The sequence below is a fragment of the Gracilinanus agilis genome, chromosome 3 (assembly GCF_016433145.1).
Source record: "Gracilinanus agilis isolate LMUSP501 chromosome 3, AgileGrace, whole genome shotgun sequence".
NCBI lineage: Eukaryota > Metazoa > Chordata > Mammalia > Didelphimorphia > Didelphidae > Gracilinanus > Gracilinanus agilis.
Window position 1 is genome coordinate 622,412,122 of NC_058132.1, and position 23,545 is coordinate 622,435,666.

The 23,545-nt window shown below is 38.0% G+C and overlaps 1 protein-coding gene across 1 annotated transcript in view; it reads right to left on the minus strand.

Moving 5' to 3' along the window:
* Positions 1–5,606: 5,606 nt before the first annotated feature.
* Positions 5,607–23,545, minus strand: part of DOCK10 (dedicator of cytokinesis 10) — a 385,255-nt gene continuing 367,316 nt past the window's right edge. Inside the window, exons 42-47 of the mRNA XM_044669448.1 lie at positions 23,348–23,494; positions 17,999–18,209; positions 16,121–16,311; positions 13,016–13,116; positions 12,653–12,791; positions 5,607–6,351 (exon numbers count right to left, since the gene is read on the minus strand). Of these exons, the coding sequence (XP_044525383.1) occupies positions 6,235–6,351; positions 12,653–12,791; positions 13,016–13,116; positions 16,121–16,311; positions 17,999–18,209; positions 23,348–23,494 (906 nt within the window). The 3' untranslated portion in view covers positions 5,607–6,234. The remainder of the gene's footprint in view (positions 6,352–12,652; positions 12,792–13,015; positions 13,117–16,120; positions 16,312–17,998; positions 18,210–23,347; positions 23,495–23,545) is intronic.

The window sequence follows — 23,545 nt, forward strand, 5'->3', positions numbered from 1 at the left end:
CGTTTTGAACTCAGATGATTCATGTCTTCCTGTCTCCAGGTCCAACACTTTACTATGCCGCCTAGATCCCCCATATTATTTCTTAGGGTTAATGATTTTTCCATATTATCTCTCTTCTGATTTTTCTTTATCATTAATTGGGGCAAGTCAGTGAAACTTCTGAGTGGTAGGATATCTGTAAGTATGGCTCATAGAGCAGACTTGGGGCTGTTGGAGTTTTCCTTTTCTTCTGAGGCTTCTAACTCCCTTTTGGTTCAGTTACAATATGAGATCGCCATTGTATTGAAAATAGGAGTGGCACTGTGTGACCAGTCTGGCTGCCTGAGGTTTACTCACTGGCTGCTTCTTTCTAATGATTTAATTTTTTTCCTATGGAATTTGAGCAGCATCACATTTCAGTGTCTTGGTGGTTCCATGGTTGGAAACAGAAGCAGCCATTTTATTCTATTACTCAGATGAAACAAGTGAGAAGATAAAGAGATTTTTACTAGAGTTGGGCACTTGCCTGAGTTCTATCAGAGGTGAAAGGAGAGAGCAATTATCTCTAATGACTGCCATCTCCGGGATGCTAATGCCAGAAGGATGGAATGGAAGTTAGCATGATATTGCTAATTCTAACAACGGCCTTTCAGTTTTTTTAGTCATGTTATATTGTTGAAGTGCCTAGGACACTCCCTTCCTTGGGTGCTCATTTTCACAGGGCACCCTCAGAAAAGCTACCACAGGCTAAAATTACACTGGAGATTTGTATCCACTCAAAAATCAAATCTCTGGTGCTCACACCAATGGCTTATTTGACCAGTCAATCAGAAGACAGTGCAGAGTAAAGGCATTTGGCATAAGAAAAGTACAATATCACCATCAACCTGGGGTACTTCGTCCCAGAACATTCTAGCAGAGGGAAGAATAGATCCATCAAAGGAACACTTATGAAAGGGTATAAATAGAGGGAATATGGAGATACACACATGGATGGAAAATTTGGGCTACTGACCCTACAGGGCCACCAGAGTTTTCTGGGGATGTCAGTAGTTATGCTTTCTGAATCTGTTCCTTGCTGCTATAACAAGGATGGGCACTCAAACAGAGCATCTTTGCTATTTTTCCCACCTAGGAGTCTGCTTCTGGGAGACTTGTGAGGACAGGCAAACAGAGTGCAGTAGACAAAACATAGTTAGAATCAGGAAGCCCAGAGTTAAATCCTGTCTCAATCATTTATTAGGTTGCTGTGTGATCCTGGCCACAAATCACTTAACTTCTGTTTCAGTTCCCTCATCTGTAAAACGGGGACAATAATAGAATGTACTTTTAAAATTTATTGTGAAGATCAAATGAGATAAGAGTTGTAAAGCATTTTGTAAACTTTAAAGTGCTACATAAATGCTAGCTGTTACCATTATTGTTACTATTATTAGAGGGAAGTACTTTAGAGAGTCATTGGATAATTGGTTCTGGTAAGCTAAACATGAAATGAATAAAAGGCTCTTTGGTAACACGGGCACTCAAAAATGACTAAATCAGACAATAAGTATTTATTAAGTTATTTATTTTATTGTTATTAAATTTATTACTTCTTTAATTCTATTTTATTCTTTTTTACAATTTACTATTTTTATTAATATTCACTTTTTAATTTTATTTATTTACTATTTACTATTTTTCTTACTATTTACTATTATTATTAAATCGATTACTTTGTGCCAGGTACCGTGCTAAGCACTGGGTATACATAGAAAGTCAAAAGACAGTTCCTACTGTGAAGATGGGATTGAGTAATGTAAGGATGGGATTTGTGCAAGGGGGAAGGGATGAAAGGAGCCAGAGAAGGCAGTTGCTGACAATTGCTGACAGTTGAGACCAGAGAGGATTCTGGGAATTTTCCCAGAGGAAGGGGGGAGAGGAGACAGCTTTCAGTGGAGGACTGGGAAGAGGGAGGAGTCGGATATCTCAGCTCTGATCCAGTCCTGAGGGCTTCCTGAGGATCTTTCTTTTGGAAATTGGAACCCTGATTCCCTGATCAAAGCCATTCCATCGCATCTCATCTATCAAGACTTCAAATGTCTAGTTAGCTAAGTTTTTGGACTCCATTTTGGGAGCGACCTCTTAGTCTCCTTCTCCCATTACCCAGCCTTGCTGAGAGACCCCCTTTCAGACAAAACTTACAATTATAGAAAAAGGATAGAAACAGAAAAATAGAAATAGGAGGAGAAGGGGCAAAGGGAGAAGTGTAGGAGTGGGAACCACTAAAGTTCCCACCTAAGTGACAGACCCCATAGTAATAGCGAAGGGGGTACCCCAAATCCCTCTGCCCTTCACCCCTTTCCCCAATCCCTGAATTTCGAATAATAAAAAGCCATTCATTAGTCAGATAGTGTTCCAGAGTGCCTGAGAGACAACAAGGAAGAGGGGAACCACAGCTTGGTCTGGCTGCCTCCATTTTGAAGCCAGATTACCGCTGTGAATTTAACTGATGGGGGGAGGTTTGTGTGAACCCTGCCCTTATTTGGGATCGTATTGGGGTACTACATACCTCCTCTTATAAGGAAGCCTTGCCCCTGACTTGTGTGGGGCGGTACAACTATCCAGGTCATCCAGTTTCAGGGTGACACCCCCTTAAAGTCTCCCAGTGTATATTTGGCCCCAGGGGAGTGCTAGATTGGTTGAAGCAAATAGAAATAACCTGGCAAGGTAAAACTGGATGTGTGTGGGGGGATGAGGGAGAGAAGGGCAGGAAGGATAGCTGTCTTCAAGTGCTTGAAGGGCTGGCCTAAAATAAAAAAAGATTAAATTTATTCATCTTACTCTCAGAAGGCAGAAATAGGAGCAGTGAATAGAAGGGTTGAAAAAACAAGTTTAGGTTTGATTTAAGGGAGAAATAACTTGTGATCTGCTGGGACTATCCACAATGGGTTGCCCCAGCATGTGTTGGCTCCCCAATATTGGAAGTCTTCAGGCAAAGGCTGGGTGAGCAGGTTTGTTGGAGAGGGGATTCTATTATAGATATGAGCCTAAATGGTCACTGAGGTCCCTTCCAACTCAGATTCTGAGATTCTGTTATTCTGTAATTACCTTGACATTTAGAAGGATCTGTTGGTTAAAATTTGTTATTGACATATGTTGGAGGAGGGATAATATGGGATTCCTAGTCGACAATAGTTTGATGGACTCACAGAATGTAAATACTGGAAATAACCTTAAAGATTACTCAGCCCAATCCCTTCACTTTACGGATGAGGAAACCAAGCTCCCCAGAGCTGAAGGATCTTGCCCAAGATAACACAACTTGCTTTAGCTACACCTAGAACCCAGATCTTTTAAATTTATGTTAAATACACTTTTCACTGGATTATCTTTTCCCCTAAGCTTTTATATCTTCTCAGTTAGTGTATTTTCACATCTTTCTACATATTTGCTACGGCGTTTTTAAGAGTTTTTTTTTTTTTTTAGTTTTTAGAAAATGTGTTTTAATTCCCAGGGGCTCATGGGAATCACTCCAATTTTCATTCCTGTGTCCAATCCCTCAAGCATGTGAATAATATAATGAGATTCATCAACCTGCAAATGCTGTGAAATCCTTCTGCAGCAAAACATTTGGGGACCGGAGACTAACACTTTGAAAATAATTCCTCTCTTCAGCTGAACATGATTGAGTGGCTCTGTACACACAGAAAGATGTTCGCTGCCATACTGCCTCTTTCAAGATCGAAAAATCCTAACAGAAATATGCTTGGTTGACCCTCCTTATGTCATTTTCCAAACGACTGGGAGAATAAATTACTCGGAGTATGTAAATGTTATGACAGGGAAATTGTGTATATAGTCAATAGACTTTGATTGCTAAGATCAAGATCACCAAAGTGAAGACAAAGACTACAATTTACTAACTAGAGAGTTGGAGGTCAGAAACCTGGAAGCATGTTAGGGAAAGGGAAGGTACCTGGAGAGATGTAGGAGTGAGTAAATAAACATAGCTGGGCTATATGGTCTAAGAAGACAATCTAGAGTTTAGTCCTAGTTTAATGCTTCTCTATATACATTTAATCAAGTGATATTTAGAATTAGGAAAATGTTTGGACTTTTAGTTTTTCCACTTAGAAAATTGGTAAAATTATCTTTCATTTTTCCTCATAAATCGAGTTTGAGTTGTTATTAATTCCAACAAAATTCTTTGTATTTCTTGGAGAAAGATATGTGACTAGAAAATAGTAAATTTATAAACTAAAAATCTAAGCAATCTTGGTTCATTTTTCACTTCTAAACATAATTTTCCTGGGCTAGCATCCCCATGGGCGTCTGCAGTGGGGATGCATAAAGATGAACAAGGTTAAATAACGTAGATGGACTAAAAGGGGGTAAAAAATTGGAATAAGTAACTGTAATCACATATCTTACTTGTGCCTTTTGTCAAGGCAAAAGAAGACAATCTTATGGAGATTGGTTTGGGAAAATGGCCAGTGTATGTTAGTTATGTGGAAAAAAAGTTTATCAGCTTATGTCTCCTGCCTTTAGTGTAGACTAAAATTGGGATCATAAAATATATGGAAACCCTTCTCCACTTTCCCATCCCCAGTAAACACATTTTGGGATACATTTTGAACAAGAACATGGACTACTTGTAGGGATCCTTTAAGACTGTCAGCCACACTTAAAGAATTCTTTTCTTGGATGATGCTATCTGTCCTGTGACAAGAGTTGAAGATATTTTGGGTGTACATACAAGACAGCACTCCTTGTCTCCGAGCTGCTTAGCATGGGCTAGTCTGGAACTAGGGCCTTTGAAATTTCTTCCAGCTCTAGATTTATGAGCATACAACCTTGCTACTTGCTCCATGAGGCCCTACCTGATCCCTTCTCCACAATCCCAACTACTAGAGCAGGGGTCGGCAACGTATGGCTCTCAAGCCATATCTGGCTCTTTTGAGGACCAGATATGGCTCTTTCTGCATGAGCCATAAAGTCAATTTTTTTTCAGGCGCTGTTACAGGAGCGCACACTGTGAGTACTGTACGGCTCTCACGAAATTACATTTTAAAAAATGTGGCACTTATGGCTCTCACGGCCAAAAAGGTTGCTAACCCTTGTACTAGAGCCTTTCCATTCAAAATTGCTTCAAATTTATTTTGTTTCTATTCACGTGTTGTCTCCCTGGTAGAATATAAGCTCTAAGAGAGCAGGAATTTTCCTTTCCTTACTTTCTTCTTCCCTTTCTCTCTTCCTTCTTTCCTTCCTTCTTTCCATCCATCCTTCCTCCCTTCCTTCCTTCCTCTTTCTCTTTCTTCTTTCCTTTCATATTTGTATTCTCTGTACTTAGCACAGTAACTAGAGCATTTCTGATATTTAATAAATACTTCTTGATGGTTTGATAGATTGCTGTCAGGAAGATACTCTAGTTGACTTCTAGAATAACTCTGAAGCAGAAATATGTTATTATTCCTTGTGCTTGCCTCTATTGGTTCAGGGGATTGGTGATGGGTAGGGGGCAGCCAAGTTACTTTGCCTGAACATATAATAAAGTTCCTTTGGCCTCAACCTGAAGAGGAAAAAAAATCTGAAAATTACATGTATTTTTATTTCTATTAACAAAACAAAAAAATATATACCACATTCATTTCATATCTCATTGCTTCTAAGAGCATATGTTACAATAAAAGAACTCAACAAGCTTCAAAGATTAGCCTTTATCAACACTTTTGTACACATACACAAATATTTTAATATACTGGTATCTCAAAGGTTATCCATATAATTTTAGTACTGTCATAAGTATGAACTAAAAAGTCTCTTTTGTTCAATTTTGTAAAAATGACATATTTTACACATCTTCTATTTACACCTGAAATATGCTTCAATGTTACAAAACACCCACATTGACCTTTAAAATAGGTATACTAGGACTTGGTATTAAATCTATTCTCACAGCAAACTTCCTGCTCGCTGCTGAGCTATACATCTATTGGAAATTTATAGCATATATCCAGCCTGGCTTCATAAACATTATTCAGTAAGAAAAAAACAAAACAAAACAAAACAAAACCAATAGGAAATGTGCAAATACTGGAGTTGGCAAAATTCTCAAGCTAGCGATGTAAAAAAAACAATATATTAACAACATGACAACTTAGAATAAATTAAAACCATCTTTCCCTCGCCAGTTTCAAGGCATCCCTCAGGATCAGCTCAAAGACCCCAAAAAGTCCTCTAGAGGTGGAGGTCTGACTAAGGGCGTGGATGGCGTCAAATCTCCGTATTGGGTGAAGGCAAGGTTGTCTGGGGTGGGTTGCTCGTCCTATTAATTACACGAGTATAAGTTCGCTCCAATCCTTGCTTTGATGGGTCCTCCTTGTATGTAATCTTTAAGAGAAACATCAAGTGAGAAAATTATTGTCAATCTCTCGTCCATACTTAAAAACGAGAAATTTATGTGCTGAGGTTTTAAAATAGGCTCAACAAAGAATTCTTTGTGACTCATTTTATGAAAGGCAATTCTGTGGATTTTTAATTTAAACACAATTTGAAGAGAGAACTCCTTAACCAGCAGGTCCTTCAATCATGGATGCAGCAGACATTATTAAGAGATTACGTGCATTTGATTTTCTGTAATTTTATACTGCCACAAAAGCTTACATTTCATTTATTCCAGTTCTCTGTGGTAAAAAGAGAGACAGCTGAAATTTCAATTAATTGTTGATGCTGTTAGAAAAATAATAGCCAACATTTTTCTCTCCTGGGCTTTACTTCCTAAGAATTTGAAATATAACCAAATGCTTTTCTAACAGGTCAGATATAAATTGGATCTTTTAATATTAAGCCAAGTCAGTCATTATAAAAATAACCTCAAATGTGTTTTCATGCTGAAGAGATTATAGGGAGACTATCTCGAATTTCCTTCTGGTGTCGGAAATGTCATCCCCTCCAACCCCCCATTTCCCTGATTTCTTTATTAAAATTATATCATTAGAGATTAGATTCTAGCACTCTTCAACCATGGTGAAGTTGCTAAAGCAGGGGGTGGCATATGCAATGACTTTGGTATGAGATGTAAATGTATGTCTTTTGTGTTTCATTTACTTTCAGGTTTTAAGGGAACCCAGAATGACCATTTGAGAAGAAATATGACAATGTATTGGAAATGATCATTGGCCCTGGAGTCAGAGGGACCTGGGTTCAAAGCCTGGTTTTGTTACTTACTGGATATGAGACCAAGGGCAAATTATTTCCTATCTCTCAACCTCAGCTTTTACCTTTGTAGCCTGAAAGCCTTGGAGTGGAAGACCTTTAGATCTTTTCTCACTTTAAATATAGAATCTTAAATTCACTTTACCTCCAAAGGATTATTTATACATTTTTATTTTATGTATAATAGCATATATGGAACTTTTCATCCAGAAGAAGTGTAAAACTACAATGATTAAAAGAACCAAAGCCTATGATTTACCAGAAATTTTCCCTAAAAACAATGGTGGAGAAATAGGCAATATTAAACATTCCATGTGATGTATCAGAATAGGAAAGAATTGATTTTTTCCTTTTTCCAATTTTAGATCGATACCAATGACCATGGCTGAGCTATTTTTTAGTCTAAAATAAAACCCAAGTGAACAACTCAGAGCATATTTACTATAAAGAATTATGGACATTAGAGTTCTTAGAGGTATTAAAAATCATTTACTCCTGGGGGCAGCTGGGTAGCTTAGTGGATTGAGAGGCAGGCCTAGAGACAGGAGGTCCTGGGTTCAAATCTGGCCTCAGACACTTCCCAGCTGTGTGACCCTGGGCAAGTCACTTGACCCCCATTGCCTACCCTTACCACTCTTCCACCTATAAGTCAATACACAGAAGTTAAAGGTTTAAAATTAAAAAAAAAATCATTTACTCCAAACACAGCTTCAGAGAGGTGAAGTGATTTTTCTGAGGTCACCCAGTGGCAGATAAAGTTCTTTGTTTTCTTTTACTAGCTATGACCTTAGAATTCCTCATTCTCATAGAGAGGAACAATGTGATATGGCAGAAGTCTCTGTACTTAATTGATAACATCTTTCTATAAGGAAACAAAAACCAGATTAAAGAAACAGGATATTTGACACTAGAATCTTCTAAAGAAGGATTTTCTTTTGGTTATTCTTGGAAGCACTGAGGGTTCTGTCCTATCTGCAAATGTATTTATAGAGTGTCTTGAACTCTTAGACTTGGAAAGGATCTTAGAAATCATCTAGTTCAACTTTTACTGAATGTGCTGATCTTCTTTATAATACCCCTAACGAGAGGCCATTTAGCTTTTGTTTGAATCCCTTCAGCACTGTGGAATTCACTACTTCATAATTCATCCCACTCCATTTTTGAATAGTTTTATTTATAAAAAAGCTTTTCCTTAAAATTAAAATTTCCTCCTGTAACTTTAATCTATTTATCTTAATTCTGCCATCTTGGACCACTGTTTTCCAAATATTAAATTTTCAATTATTTTGTTATTTTCATTTATTTCAGTCATGTCCAACTAGTCATGCCCTCCCCCTTCCCCCAATTTGGGATTTTCTTGGCAAAGATACTGGAGTGGTTTGCTATTTCCTTCTCCAGCTCATTTAACAGATGAGGATACTGAAGCAAAAAGGGTGAAGTGACTTACCCAAGGTCACACAGCCAATAAGTTTCTGAAAATAGATTAAAACTCAGAAAGCTAAGTCTTCCAGATTCCTAGCTCTATCCATTGCCCTACCTACCTGCTCTTTCAATTATTTTAGAGAAAGCTATAAAAAAACCATAGGAATTTTCTTTTCTAGGCTAAACATCCTTGGTTCTATCAACTATTATATGACATGGTTTTCAGTATCCTTACTGTTTTAGACGTACTTTAGCTTTCCACTATTGCTCTTAAATATGGTGTTCAGAATCAAAACCAGTACTCCAGGTAGGGTCTAATGAGAAGCAAGCCTAGAAGAACCTTCCTTGATATGGACACTAGAGTTCCATTAATGTAGCCCATGATCAAATTAGATTTCCTGGTAGCCATGTCATTATGCCATCAATTAAGATTTCCAGATTTTTTTTACATGAACTTTTCCCTTCCCCATGTTGATATGTATGATTAAAAACTAAACTAAACTAAAAGTGTAAAAGTCTACATTTATCCCAGTTATATGTCATCCTCTTTATTTGACCAATTGTTATAGCCTTTTTTAAATTTTTTTTTAATTTTAAACCCTTAACTTCTGTGTATTGACTTATAGGTGGAAAATTGGTAAGGGTAGGCAATGGGGGTCAAGTGACTTGCCCAGGGTCACACAGCTGGGAAGTGGCTGAGGCCGGGTTTGAACCTAAAACCTCCTGTCTCTAGGCCTGGTTCTCAATCCACTGAGCTACCCAGCTGCCCTGTTATAGCCTTTTAATATCATTTTGGAGCAGATTCTCTCATCTAAGATATTCCAAACTTAGTAAACATGCATTAATGTTCTTGTTCAAATTACTGTTAAAATTTTTGATGAATGATAGAGCCATGCAACACACTCCTCCCTAGGGTAATACTTAACTATGTTCTTCATGTTCAGCGATTCAACCAGTTATGAATTAATCTGACTATATAACTCTCTTTTTTTCTGTCCTCTCCACAAGGATACCATGAAAAATTGCCATATGCTTTGCTAATAGTTAGCTATACTGTGTTTACAAGAGTCCCTTGATCTACCAGCCCTTAATGCTATGAAAAAATGGAATGAGATTAATCTGTAATGTATTATTGGTTTTAGTAGTAATAACAATAATGATATAAAGAAAGGCAAACTCTGCTTTGTGTAAATGCTATATATTAGTTGAATTATTTGACTCACATCACAGATTGAAGATGTCTAAGACAGATAGAAATACTCTTGTGTTTGTATAGGTCAGTAGTAGAATTTCTGACAAATGGAATTTTTTTCTCTTATAAAACTTTAGAGGATATTTTGTGGGCTGGAATAAGCATATGGGGGCTTATTTGCCATTTATACTAATCACTAATGAGCTCAAGAGGACGTGAAACATTCTACGGAAGGGAAACAGTAAGATACAGCAATGGGAAAGACAAAAGACATAGAGACATAAGAAAAGGAAAACATACCACTTTTGCTTACAGTACTGAGGGAAATGTTAGACATAGAAGAACAGAAGCTGTATAAACAGGGACCATGACAGAGCTGTCAGGAAAGAAAAAAGAAAAAAAATTTGTGCTCCAAATTGTAATTTCAAAGGTGGCGCCCATGATTGAAAACAATGTCATCGCTTTCTTAATGTTGGCCAACTGTCAGGCTCATTTCTCTTACCCACAAAAATGAAAGAAAAGAAGTGAAACATACACTGTGCCTTTTAATTCTCTCTTTTCATTCCTAATTCTTTTTCTTTACCACATATTTCTAGTAAATGACTTCTAAAAATAATGCCCATCCTTCATTCAAGATCTAGTTCTTTTTTTCCTTTTGGATAATCCATTTATTACAGCAAGAGTCTTGGAATATTCTGTGTGCTTATTGTTTTTGTAACAGAATGTCCAACAAAGGCTATAACTACCATATATTCAGCTGTGTGAAATATAGACATCTCTATAGTGCTTAAGTATAAATAGTAGAAATAACTTAAAAGTACTGAAACACAAATTTATGGTCCTACAAAACCTAGATGGTCTAAATTGATCTTTCTCCCGTGACCCATGGTAACTGTTATTTTGCCCAAACTAACAGAGTAAGAAGACTAAGTCATGAATTCTACTTATGTGAAAAATGGATCACAATAAATGAATCCCTTTCTCTAAGAGTTTTTCTTGACTCCAATCCAAACATGACCTAGTCTGGATAAAAAAAGACAATAGGAATTTCTTGAATGTCAGTGGCTTAAAATGCTAAGTATGGTCAAGTAGTCTGGATAATCTATATCACTGTTTCCATTTTTAGCTAGGAGGTACTTCCATTACTTTCTTCCATTCATTACACAGGACAAGCATGAAAACTCTACCCATGCCTCTGAGAACAAGGGATGAGGAATCCCTGATAAAAGCTTTGCCACCCACATCTTTGGCAATCTTCCTCTGACAGGCTCTTGTCCCAGTATACATGGTATCAGTTTCTTTGTGCCCAGGCTTTATCATTACTTAAAATCTTACTCTATCAAAGGGATAGGAGACCACATCTACTCTAACAGTCACTGATTGTGCAGTCATCCAACTTAATCACAATATGAGTACTTTTAAGATGGAAGCCTTTAAAGATAGTAATACTCTACACATATTGACACATTATGACCATGATATAAGCCCCAAATTCCATCACACGTGGTGATTTTTGCAAGATAGCTTCCTCAGGTCTTTGAATTCTCTTTTGGTGCCAGATTTCCCAACATCAGCTGCCAAGGGAATTCTCACAAAATCCAAGGTGTAAGTAAAGCTGAGACAAGTGGCTCCAGCTGTACCACCAGAGGCAAGATTAACAGTAAATTATCTCTAAAGCTGTGTGCCTGCTTGTCCACTCCTCCTCCCAACCCCAGCTTATGCTTATCCTTAAAGGCAAAGTTAAAGCCCTGGGTAGGGAAATATCTGATGACATTTGCTAAGCCATATCCTGCCAGAAGGAAAGCACCTGATGTTTCTTTGGAATTGAGACTATAAAAGCCATTATCCCTTATCAGCTGCAATTTGCTTATTTGCATGCAGTCCCTGCAGCAGTAGTCTGACTCTTTTGGTGAGAGCCACCACAGCCCTGGAGACTGCAGCTGTGACTCACTGGTCAAGAAGTCTTTGATGGAGGAGATGGCTTACTCTATCATGGTTACAGAGGGGGATGAAATCCCAGGTCTGTGATCTCAGACAGAGGTATAGAACCCAGCCCCTCAATACTTGCCTGTGAAGTGCCAATCAGATAAAAATGTAAATGGGAAATATTTAACAAAATACCTAAAAGTACAATAAAACAGAAAGTTGTAATATGTCATTTTCTAAGTTAATATGGCACCCACAGGGATCTTTATGTACAGCTTAATGGCCCCCATTTCTATTTGAATTTGACCCTTGTTCTAAAACTTCTAACTGCCAGAGCTGCTACAGTTGATTTGCAAGAGCAAAAAGCTTTTGTTGCAAACCCTGCATTACACCCTGATTCAGCAGAAACTTTCTTGTTGAGTGGTTGGCTTCTGTAGGGACATAATTAGGCCAGTAGGAATCTAGGTCTAAATCCTAGTGTTCTTTGTTATATCTTCTTGATCAGTGGTGTCATCCCCTATTTATCCTAATGGGGAGAAGCTATGTATGTCAGGATGAGGAGGGCTGTGGCAATGGAAAAAAGGAAGGAATGTGGTTAGATGTGCCTACATTTCTAGGGGGATACAATCTGCTCTGGGAAGTTCTCACTACTGTGGCTTGGCCAAGAAATGGCAGCATCCCCCTCACATATTACTCTTTCCCATTTGGAGTGCTATTTGGAGACAGTGGGTATTCTGCCCGGAGGAAGAGAGAAATTGAGTGTACATCTGATAGTTACATTAGGGATAGGCTGAATTATTTAGTAGCAAAGTGATCTCTCCTGTGTCTGCTTCTTACCCTGGGCTTAAAGTTAACCAGATCAGTTGCCCCTCCAGTTAAACTTCTGCGAAGCTTTTTAGCTTAGGATTTATAAGGAGGGAAAGAAAACTTGCTCACCTGTTCATTCATGATTGTGGAGAGTTCACTGAGCATGTCCTTGTAATGAGACTTCATTTCTTCCTGATACTCCAGCTGGTCCTCTTTAATGAGGCGCTCATTAACATCAAGGGCATGTCCACATGCATCTGCAAATTGCCTTTGGTGACAGAAGTAAACAGATTAAAATACGGTCTAAAAATGTATTGATAGATGAAAGAGCGGCACTATTATTGAACGTGAGATACCTTCTGTGAGGGCTTTTGAATGGCCTTCCTTTACATGCTCACAACATTCCCTAAGTCACATTTTATTGGCTTGCCTTTCCCTCCCTCCTTCTCCTTTCCCCCCAAAAAAGAGGATTCTAAGCAATAAAATGTTTACCTGAAAATTTCCTTCAAAAGCTTTACTTGGTTGTCAGGATATTTCTTTGCATTTGTTTCTTCAAGGAAAGCTCTGGCATAAGCCATAGGCCCTGCATTTACCTGTTAGGAAGAATGGTTTTAGGCTGTTGGATGTGAATCAATTAATCAATCAAGAATTGATTAAGGCCATTCTTCCATTGCCATATATCGAACGACTAACCATCCTTCATGGCCAAGCTTGAGTCCCACCTTTTCTGAGAAGTCTTACTAGCTCAGATAGATGAATCAATTGTCAAACATTTATCAACTGCTTTCATGAAAATACAATGAATGTAACAATAGTTTTTCTCAAGGAGCTGACATTTTAATAGATGAGACAAGTGCATATTAAAGTCTATACTGAACAAATACAAAGAGAATAAATAAAAGCTAGTTGGAGGGAAGAGGATATTATTAATTGTGTGGACCACTAAAGGCTTCATGTTGAAGGGGATGCATGAACCATGTCTTGAAGGAAGAGGAGGGTTCTATGATGTGGATCTGAGGAGGAAATACATTCTAGACAAATTCTAGATGTGGGCAACAACCAAAGAAAAGGTGTAGGGATGGATAGGAAACAGAGGGCTATGTATGAGGCCAGTTTGGATGGATAGTAGGATGTGAGAAGGGAAGTAATATATAAGTAGGACTGTAGAGAGAGAGCAGACAGTTTTTGAAGGACTCTAAAAGCTAAAGGGAAACACTTTTATTCGGGCAGTAATAGGAAGCCTTTGGAATTTAGTGAGTAGGGCACAATCAGATTCTCCCTCAAAGAAAATCACTGGTAGCAGCTGTGGAAGACAAATTGAAGAGAAGAGAAACTTGAAAGAAGGACAGTGATGTGGAGATATTAGCAAGAGTTTAGGCAAAGAGTAATGAAGGTTTGATCTAGGGTGGTGGCTATCCAAATAGAGAGAAGCAGTCAGTTATGAGAGATGTTATGGATGGAGAAATGATAAGATGTGGCAACTGGCTGAATATGTGGGATAAAGAAGAGAGAGGAGTGGAGGACCATACTGAGGCTGTAAACCTAGGAGAATGGGATAATGATGGAGGGAAGTGAAGAAGATTGGTGAGTTTTGGGGGGAAAGAATGAGTTCTGTTATAGACATGTTGAGTTTGAAATGCCTTAAGGAGAATATAAGCTCCTTGGGGACAGGGACTGTTTTTTTTTAAAATTAATTATGTCTCCAGCATCTAACACAGAGCCTTATACATAGGAGATGTGGAAATATTTGCAGAACTGAATTGAAAAATTAAATTCTGAAGCATCTAAAAAGGTGTTATAAAAATTACATTTTTTCTCATGACTAAAATTTTTCCAGAAAATTCACATCTTTATAGCTCACTGAGGTCTCGTGCCATCAGAGCCTAACAGTTTCTGATGCATACTTATTGATTGATTGATCAATGAACAGGCTAACATAATTTGAACAACTGATATTTGTTTTAGTTGTTTATGGAATGAGGTACATATAGGTGAAGGCATATGTATGTTCCTATTGTAATGCAAGGGCTAACTGCAATGCAGGGGTTGTGTGTAGATGGTATAAGGCCAGCCCAAGGGGCCCTTAGGCGGATGTAGAAGTTGGTATGTGTAAGAGGGGTCCTGCACCTAAGCTGAATGACAGGCAGATGAACTCTCTCACAATCTAGGCAAAAGCCCAGACCCTTTTAAGATCAGGATCCTCTGCCTCTGCCCCTGGGAGATGGAAACAATTCTATTGGACAGTTGGTGTAGTTTCTAGGAAGGAGGCTGGGACTTCCTGAAACTAAACTGTTTGATAAAGGTTTGCCAACTGGAGCTAATAATCTGATCTGACTGCTGGTGATATTTGGCCCTTGATAAAGGTAAAGGCAATGGCTTCAAAGATCTTTAAGCTTGAGGTTAAATGGGTTTATTGGTAATTAAGATGAATCAGGTAAAAGGGTGTTGGAAAGTGGGTGAAGGTAAGCTAAGATCTTGATTAGATAATATTACTAAACTACTTTAGGAAATGCTGAATGATCTTCTTTAGGTGCAGCAGTATGAGGAAGCCTTGAGGGCAGTCTCAGCTCTGATACTCTTGGAAGCTGACCCAGGGCTGTAAAGCTCTGGGTCAGATGGTGATGTATTGATAGTATAATTTGTCTCTTGTTTATAATAAGGGTTGTTGGGTATGCCAAAGAGCTGTTGAATTTGGCTAGCAATGGTAGTTGTTCCTACCTGTCTAAAAAATCTACCCAAAACCACCCTGACCACCCAGGGCCCACTTTTCCACCCTTTTTCTCCCTAACCCTGGAGTTCAGAGCCAGAAGTCCTTTGCCAGGTTCTGTGTTCTAAATTGGCAACTACCAGCTTGTAACCCATGAAAACATGGTTGCAGGATTTTACACATAACATTATGCAAGTGTACTTATATGTACACATGTATATAAATCCCATGTGTTTATTATAGCTGGATATGCACTGAAATTCATTTGTAATTAATAAGGATTTAACCCATAGCTGTACTCTGCATTTTGTACTGAAAAAGTTTCTGCTCCAACATTTTTATTTTAGCCCTTGAAAAAGCATTTTCTTTTTAAAAAGATCCTATTGATGCCTTTTGTTTTTAGGTTGCCCATATTTCCTGAGTTATTTTTTAAAACCTTTACCTTCCATCTTAGAATCAATACTGTGTCTTGATTCTAAGGCAGAAGAGCAGTAAAGTCTAAGTAATGGGGGTTAGGTGACTTGCCCAGGGCCACACAGCTAGGAAGTGTCTGAGGCCAGGATTTGAACCCAGGATCACTGAGCCACCTAGTTGTCCCCAGTCATTTCTTATAACAATAAAAAAAATAGAAAAAAGATAAGATATGTATCTAGATCAAATTGCTTGCCAACTCCAGGAGGAAAAACTAAAGAAAAGAAGTAAGGGAGGGAAACTGTTTGGATCATATAACTCCAGAAAAGTTCTGTGGAAATTTATTACATGTAATTGGTAAAATAAAATAACTTCATAATAAAAAAAGCAAAAAAAAAAAAAAAAAAAGAAAGGAACAAGAGAATAAAAGATCTCTCAGATAGATGCAGCACTACCAAGTCAAGCTGAGTCATAGTTACCTTCACGCTGACACTCCCTTGGAGTTTGAGTTGTAGCCTTATCATGTCTACTTCATCCATTGTGCAAAGCTGATTAAGCTCAGAAACCTTCTTGGCCATCTCATCAATGGCGACCTCAATGGGATTCAGTTCAGTGCTTGACTGGCTTATGACTTGGATTCTTTTCTTCACATAGGGGAACAGATGGCTTGCTGGACAAAGGAAATTAGAGGGCATTTAAAGGATCAGGGCAGAGGCAGGTGGAAGAAGCCTCAGAACTCTGCACTGCTTCTCATTCACTATACTTATCACTTTCTGCCTTATAGCCTGGTAATTCCAAGAATCCCAGAATCCCTGTTAGAGGAGATCTGAGACATGGTCTGGTCTCAGCTTTGACTCACTAATGGCCATCCAGCCTCTGCTTGCAAACCTTTAGTAAGAGTGAACTGGCTACCTCTTGAACCCATTCCATTTTTGCATAGTTCTAATTAGGGCATTTTCCTATTATTAAGCCTAAAATTTGCTTTTGCTAATTTGCAACTTCCATGCACTGCTCCTTTCTGTTCTCTAAAGTTCAGCAGAGAAAATCTGATTCTACTTTCACATGACAGCCCTATAGATATTTGAAAATAGCTCTAATGTTCCTCCATCCCACTCTTTTCTTTTCTAGGTTAAATATTTTCAGTTTCTTCAACCAGTTTGGCAAGAAGACTTTCATTTTCATAGATGGAATTTCAACTAGGTTCTCCTAAGTCAAGATCTGTGTTCTTTCTCCTAAAAGTCAGGCAGCAAGGTACTGCAGTGGTTAGAATGCAGGACTTGGAATTGGGAAGACATGAGTTCAAATCCTGATTTAAATACTAATTGTGTCACCATGGGCAAGCCATTTAACTTTTTTGTTGCCTCATTTTCTAATATACAAAATGGGGATAGCATTAATTCACAGGATTTGTGTAAGAGTCAATTGAGATAATTTCTAAAAAAAGCATTCTGCAAACCGTAGGGCGCTATACTTATTATTATTATTATTATATAATATTTCCCTGGGCATAAGTACTTCATTAATATTTAATGACAGAATCTTAAAGATTTTCTTGCCCAATCCCATCATTTTACTGATGAAGAAGCTAAGAGCCAAAAGACTTGCCCAGAGTCACCAAGATAAGAGAGCACAAAAGCACTGTTCTTGGAGTCCTGGGATTTTGAAAGTCATTGCCATTCTGCTTCCAGGATGTAGCAGCTATGTTAGTATTTTTTATTTGCCATTGCTCCCTATGATTCATGAGAAAGGAATAAGAATGTAAGCTCCCTGAGGGCAATGACTGTTTTGTTTTTTCTTTGTATCCCCAATATCTAGCACAGTACCTAGAATATTAACAATTAGCAATACTTGTTGAATATGATTGAATTAAATGAAAGACAAATAACTGTCTACTCCCTTCTCCTTCTGGCTATTGAACAGTCAGTCAGCAAAACAGCTTATATTAAGCATTTTCTATGTTCTAGGCACTCTGCTAATGCATTCTAATGCAAGAGACAACATATAAATAGCTAGATTCCTACAAAATATATAGACTAGATGGATAGTAATTTGAAAGGGAAAGACACTAGGGAGAAGGAGGCACTGAGAGAGGCATCGGCTAGAAAGTAGGATCTGTGCTAAATTTTGGGAGACAGCCAGAGGAGCTAAGAGTTAGAGGTGATGAGGGAAAGCCTTCTAGGCAGTGGGAACAGCCTATGCAAAGATGGGAGATGGAGTGTTGAGTTCGAGATGACAATATGAGTCATCAAATCTTTTCCCCTTCTACCTGTTAATCTCAGGCGTTGAGACCTATTTGGCTCAGAGCCAGCATAAAAATCTGGCCTTTGATGAGGACCTTTTGCCACACTTGTACGTACTTGTGAGTATTGTTCTCCTCTTGCACTGCTCCTCGACCCCACCATGTTTCTTGCCTGACAGCGTAAATGGTGTTTCAAAAACAAAACGGTTGATGTTGTGATGCATTTCAAAATCTGTCTTTCGATCTTCAACTTCCTTCTCTTCAAAGTAAGGTGTGACATAGGTCACCTGGATGTAGGCATATTTGGGGTCCAAGTCCTTGGGGTTGACCTGTAGGAACACCATTACCTGCAGTGAAAAACTGACATACTGACAGATTTTGATGGGTCTTCTATTTATTTATTTAAAAATCCTTACCTCTTATCTTAGACTCAATATGGTTCCAAGGCAGAGGAACAGTAAGGACTAGGCTATAGGGGTCAAGTGACTTATCCAGGTTCATACAGCTAGGAAGAGTCATGGATCTACTTAGTAGGCATATTTAAGTCAGTATTGATTAGGATCTAATATAACATAATAATGATTAGGATATAATTATAATATAGTATAATTATAATATAATAAATATAGTATAATATGACATGATATAATATGATATACTATGATATAAAAATATAATATACCAACTTTTTGAGGAAAGGGTAGATAGTTTTGGATTGGTTATTGAATAACCTATCTATATTACCTAGTACAGTGCCATTTATTGTGTGGCTCCTCTAAAACACTAATAATACCTTGCATTCATATAGGATGCATCATATAGGATCAACATTTTTAGTACAATCTTTTGTAACAGGGATCTTTTAATTAATATGAGATGTTAAGCTGTAAAGTTTAGTTGTAAAGCTTCATAAGACATCCATTTTTGCTTCCTTTCTTTTCTTTTTCTTTGGAATTTTGTTTTCTTCTATTGGGGATTGGAAATGGAGCAACTCTAAAGTGTAAGTCATACAATTCATAGGGGTGTGGTGAAATTCCAATGAGGTAAGGTATATAGTGTTTTATAAAACTTAAAGGACTTTGTAAAATTTGATTGTATTAGGAGTATTGTCTATCCTCTTAACTAGCAACTTAAAGACAAAGCTTTCCTCTTATTTATGCTGATGACTTAATTTTGCACATAACAGAACACCCCCCTCCCCAAATTGTATAGGAATCATCAACAATAACAAAATTCCAAGGAAAAAGAAGAGAAAGAAAGCAAAAATGGATGTCTTATGAAGCTTTACAAATAGTTGAGGGAAAAAGGAAAGCAAAAGGTAAAGGAGAAAGGGAAAGATCTACTCAGCAGAATGCAGACTTCTATAGAATATGTTATTTTTAAAAATGATGAAGGCCGAGATTAAAAGGGAAAATAAGAGGGTTCTCTTAAATAAGCAATGCAAAGAAATAGAAGAAAACAATAGTATAGGAAAGTTAAGAGGTTTCTTCAAGAAAATTAGAGATATCAAGGGAACATGCTTCATGCAAAAATGGGCATGATAAAAGAGAAACACGGTAGGGAATTAACAAAAGTAGAAGAGATTAAAAAGAGGTAGCAAGAACATTCATTGGAATTAAACAAGAAAGACCTTAACATCACTTAACTATCACACCATGATGGTGTTGTTATTCATCTAGAGTCAGATATGTTGGATAAAAAAGTCAAGTGGGTCCTAGGAAGCATTGCTAACAATAAGGGTAGTTGAGATGACAAAATTTTATTTTAGCTATTTAAAATCTTAAAAGTTGATTCTCTTTAAGTGCTCAATATTCCAGCAAATTTGGAAAACTCAGCAGTAGCTAGTGAATTGGAAAAGATCAGTTTATGTCCCAGTCCTAAAGAAGGGAAATGTCAAAGAATGTTCAAATTACTGAACAATTGTGCTCACTCACATGCCAACAAGGGTAAGCTTAATAGTCTGCAAGCTAGGTTTCGGTAAAATGGGAACTGAGAACTATTAGGAGTGCCAATTGGTTTTTGAAGAGGTTGAAGAACTAGTGACCAAATTGCCAACATTTGCTGGATTATGGAGAAAGCAAGGGAGTTCTAGAAAAACATGTTTCTCTTCATTACCTATTCTAAAGCCTTTGACTATGTGGATCACCAAAAAAATGTGGCAAGTCCTCAAAGAGACAGGAGTGCCAGATTATCTTTATTGTTTCCCATGTAGGTCAAGAAGCAACAGTTAGAATTGAACATGGAACAACTGATTGGTTTAAGATTGGAAAAGGAGTATGGCAAGGCTGTAGTGACTTTATTTATTTAGCTTATGTGTAGTCGTGTGAAATGCCAATCTTGATGAATCAAAAGACAGAATTAAGGTTTCTGGGAGACATATCAACAGTCTCAGATATGCAGATGATATTACTCTGTTGGCAGAAAGTGAAGAATTAAAAATCCTCTTGATGGAAGTGAAAGAGAAAAGTGTAAAAGCTGGCTTGAAGTTTAACATAAGAAATAAACAAACAAAAACCCAAAACTAAGGTGATGGGAACGGATCCCATCACTTCCTGGCAAATAGAGGGAGAATAAATGGAAGCAGTGTCAGATTTTAAATTCTTTGGCTCAAAGATCAGTGCAGCTGGCAACTGTGGATATAAAGCTAAAAAATGCCCACTCCTTAGAAGGAAAGTCATGGCAAATGTGGACAACATACCAAAAAGAAGAGACATTACCTTGCCGATAAAGGTCTCTACAGTCAAAGCTATGTTTTTTCTTAGCAATGTATGACTATGAGAGTTGGACTATAAGGAAATATGAACACCATAGAGCCAACACTTTTGAATTATGGAGAAGGTTTTTTTAACGTTCCTTGAGCAAAAAAGAGATCAAATCAATCAATACATAAAAAAATAAAATCAGATTATTCATTGGCAGTTCAAATCCTAAAAGTGAAGCATAAATACTCTGAATATGCAATAAGATAGGATTCACTGGAAAAGATCCCAATGTTCAGAAAGATTAAAGGCAAAAGGAGAAGGGGATGGCAAAGGATGAGATGAATTGATAGTTGTAAAGATGGGATTTGTGCAAGGGGGATGGAAAAAAAGGAGTGGCTGACAGTTGGTGACAGTTGAGACGAGAGGGAATTCTGGGAGGTCTCCAGAGGAGAAAGGGGAGGACTTCTGGGGGGAGGAGTGAGAAGGGAGAGGAGGAGAACATCTTTCTTTGGACATTGAAACCCTGATTCCCTGGTCAAAGATTCCATCGCATCTCACCCAGCAAGACTTCAATCATCAAGTTAGCTAAGTATTTATAGGACTCCATTTTGGGAGCGATCTCTTAGGCTCCTTCTCCCATTACCCAACTTTTCTGAGAGACTCTTTCTGGTCTAACTTGCAATTATAGAAAAGGATAGAAATAGAAACAGAAGGAGAAGTGGGTGGTGAGGAGACGCTTAGGAGTGAGGAACCCCAAAGGTTCCCACCTGAGTAATAGACCCCATAGAAATAGAGAAGAGGGCGCCCCAAAATCCCTCTGCCCTTCACCCCTTTCTCCAATCCCTGAATTGTGATTAATAAAAGCCATTCATTAGTCAGATAGCATTCCAGAGTGCCTAAGAGACAACGAGGGGGAGGAGAACCACATCTTGGTCTGGCTGCCTCCATCTTGAAGCCAGATTACCCGCTGTGAAGTTGGCTGACCTCAGGGGAGGCTTGTGTGAACCCTGCCCTCATTCAGGATTGGATTGGGGTCCCCCGTACCTCCTCTTATAGGGAAGCCTCATCCCCAACTCCTGTGGGGTGGCATGACCATCCAGGTCACCCAGTTTCAGGGTGACACCCCCTCGAAGTCTCCCAATGTATATTCAGCGGGAGGGGAGAGCTGGAAGAGAGTCTCACCCATATAGACTTTCTCTCTCTCCTTTTCTATCATTAACATTAATTACTGGCTCTGTTTATTCTTACATAGTGTCACGGAAGCAATGAACACTTTAGAAGATAGTGGAAGACAGAAGAACCTGGCTTGCTATGGTGCATAAGTACAGGATAAGTAAAATTTAACTGTTAGGGAAATATGAAGACTCACAGAGTCAAATATAACTGAATGACAGAACAACAATAAAAAATTCTAGTTGTATGAATGATGTATGTTCAAGGAAAATAACTAGCATATTATATTTCTGTGAATATATATATTTATTTTATTTTCAATTTCACTGGTTCCATTCTTTCCTCTGGTATGAACCATTTATACGGTGAATTCATTAACCTTCAGTATTAGTATCAATAACAGTATCAACTGTGTCAAACAAATGCCAAGGCAGTAGAAGCCCCAGAGACATTGCCAGAACACTTTGCTTTGTTTCTTTTCAAGTGATGGATTTGGAGTTACAGGACCTGGGTTTCTGTTCCAGCTCTGTAATGTGCTATTCAGTCACTGATGTTGGAGAATATCTTCACATTTCTGAGCCTCTTCGTTTCCCAACTCTAAAATAAAGGAGTTAAGCTAGATGGTTTCTGAGATTGCTTCAATTTGAATTCTATGCTCTCTAACTCTAAATCCTAGGATCCTGTGAATGCCATGAGAAATAATAATGACAGCTATCTTTATATAATACTTTAAGGTTTGCAAAGTATTTTACAACTATTATCTCAGTTTATCCTCAAAACTATCCTGAGAGATAGTTGCTATTTTTTATTCCCCTTTTACAGAGGAAATTACAAGAGACAGGAGTCAAGTGTCTTGTCCAGGATCCCACAGCTAGTAAATGCTGGAGGCTGGATTATTAACTTGGATTTCCCTGATTTGTGTTTTGGGGTTCTATCTGTTGCAACTACCTAACCAACTCAAATATGTTTATTTATGGGCCTTATAAGTCATAATGCTATTCACTACTGTTATCATACCTTAAGGGCATTAGGTGAGGGAGTTTTTGAAGTCAAAATGGTACCTGAGATTGTGGTGGGATGGAATGGTATAGAAAAGATGCTTTGAAATGAGTCCGATCCAAGGTAAAATTGGCCTAATATTTTGTCTAGAGCCAAATTACAAGTAGCCATCAAAATGATATTAAAAGGGGCAGCTGGGTAGCTCAGTGGATTGAAAGTCAGGCCTAGAGATGGGAGGTCCTGGGTTCAAATCTGGCCTCAGACACTTCCCAGCTGTGTGACCCTGGGCAAGTCACTTGACCCCCATTGCCCACCCTTACCACTCTTCCACCGAGGAGCCAATACACAGAAGTTAAGGGTTTAAAAAATGATATTAAAACCCAGAAGATATACCAACAAAGATTTAAATAGAAAAAAAATGTACAAAAAAGCCCTCAGATGGCCTGTGTTGAGTGAATCCAGGGATATTTCCATCATGTTTTTCAATGGCAGAGTTTAAGTTGCCAACCCAGGACTTACAAATAAAATTTTAAAAGAAATCAAGGAAACTCTTATATAAGGTTTAAGCTGAATCCATTTCCTTCCCTTTTTACCTTGTTGGAATCCTGTATTATTTTCACATTGTCTGCACCAAATTTATCAGCATAAAGCTTCAGGAGTCTTTGGGATATCTCAGATAGACCTGTCAGCTTAGGTTCTTTATAAATATATTCTTTACCTTCTTCTTCTTCAAAAAATCCCTGTTGAAAAGAAAACAATTGAACCACTAGTTTAGTAATAATAGGAAGCAA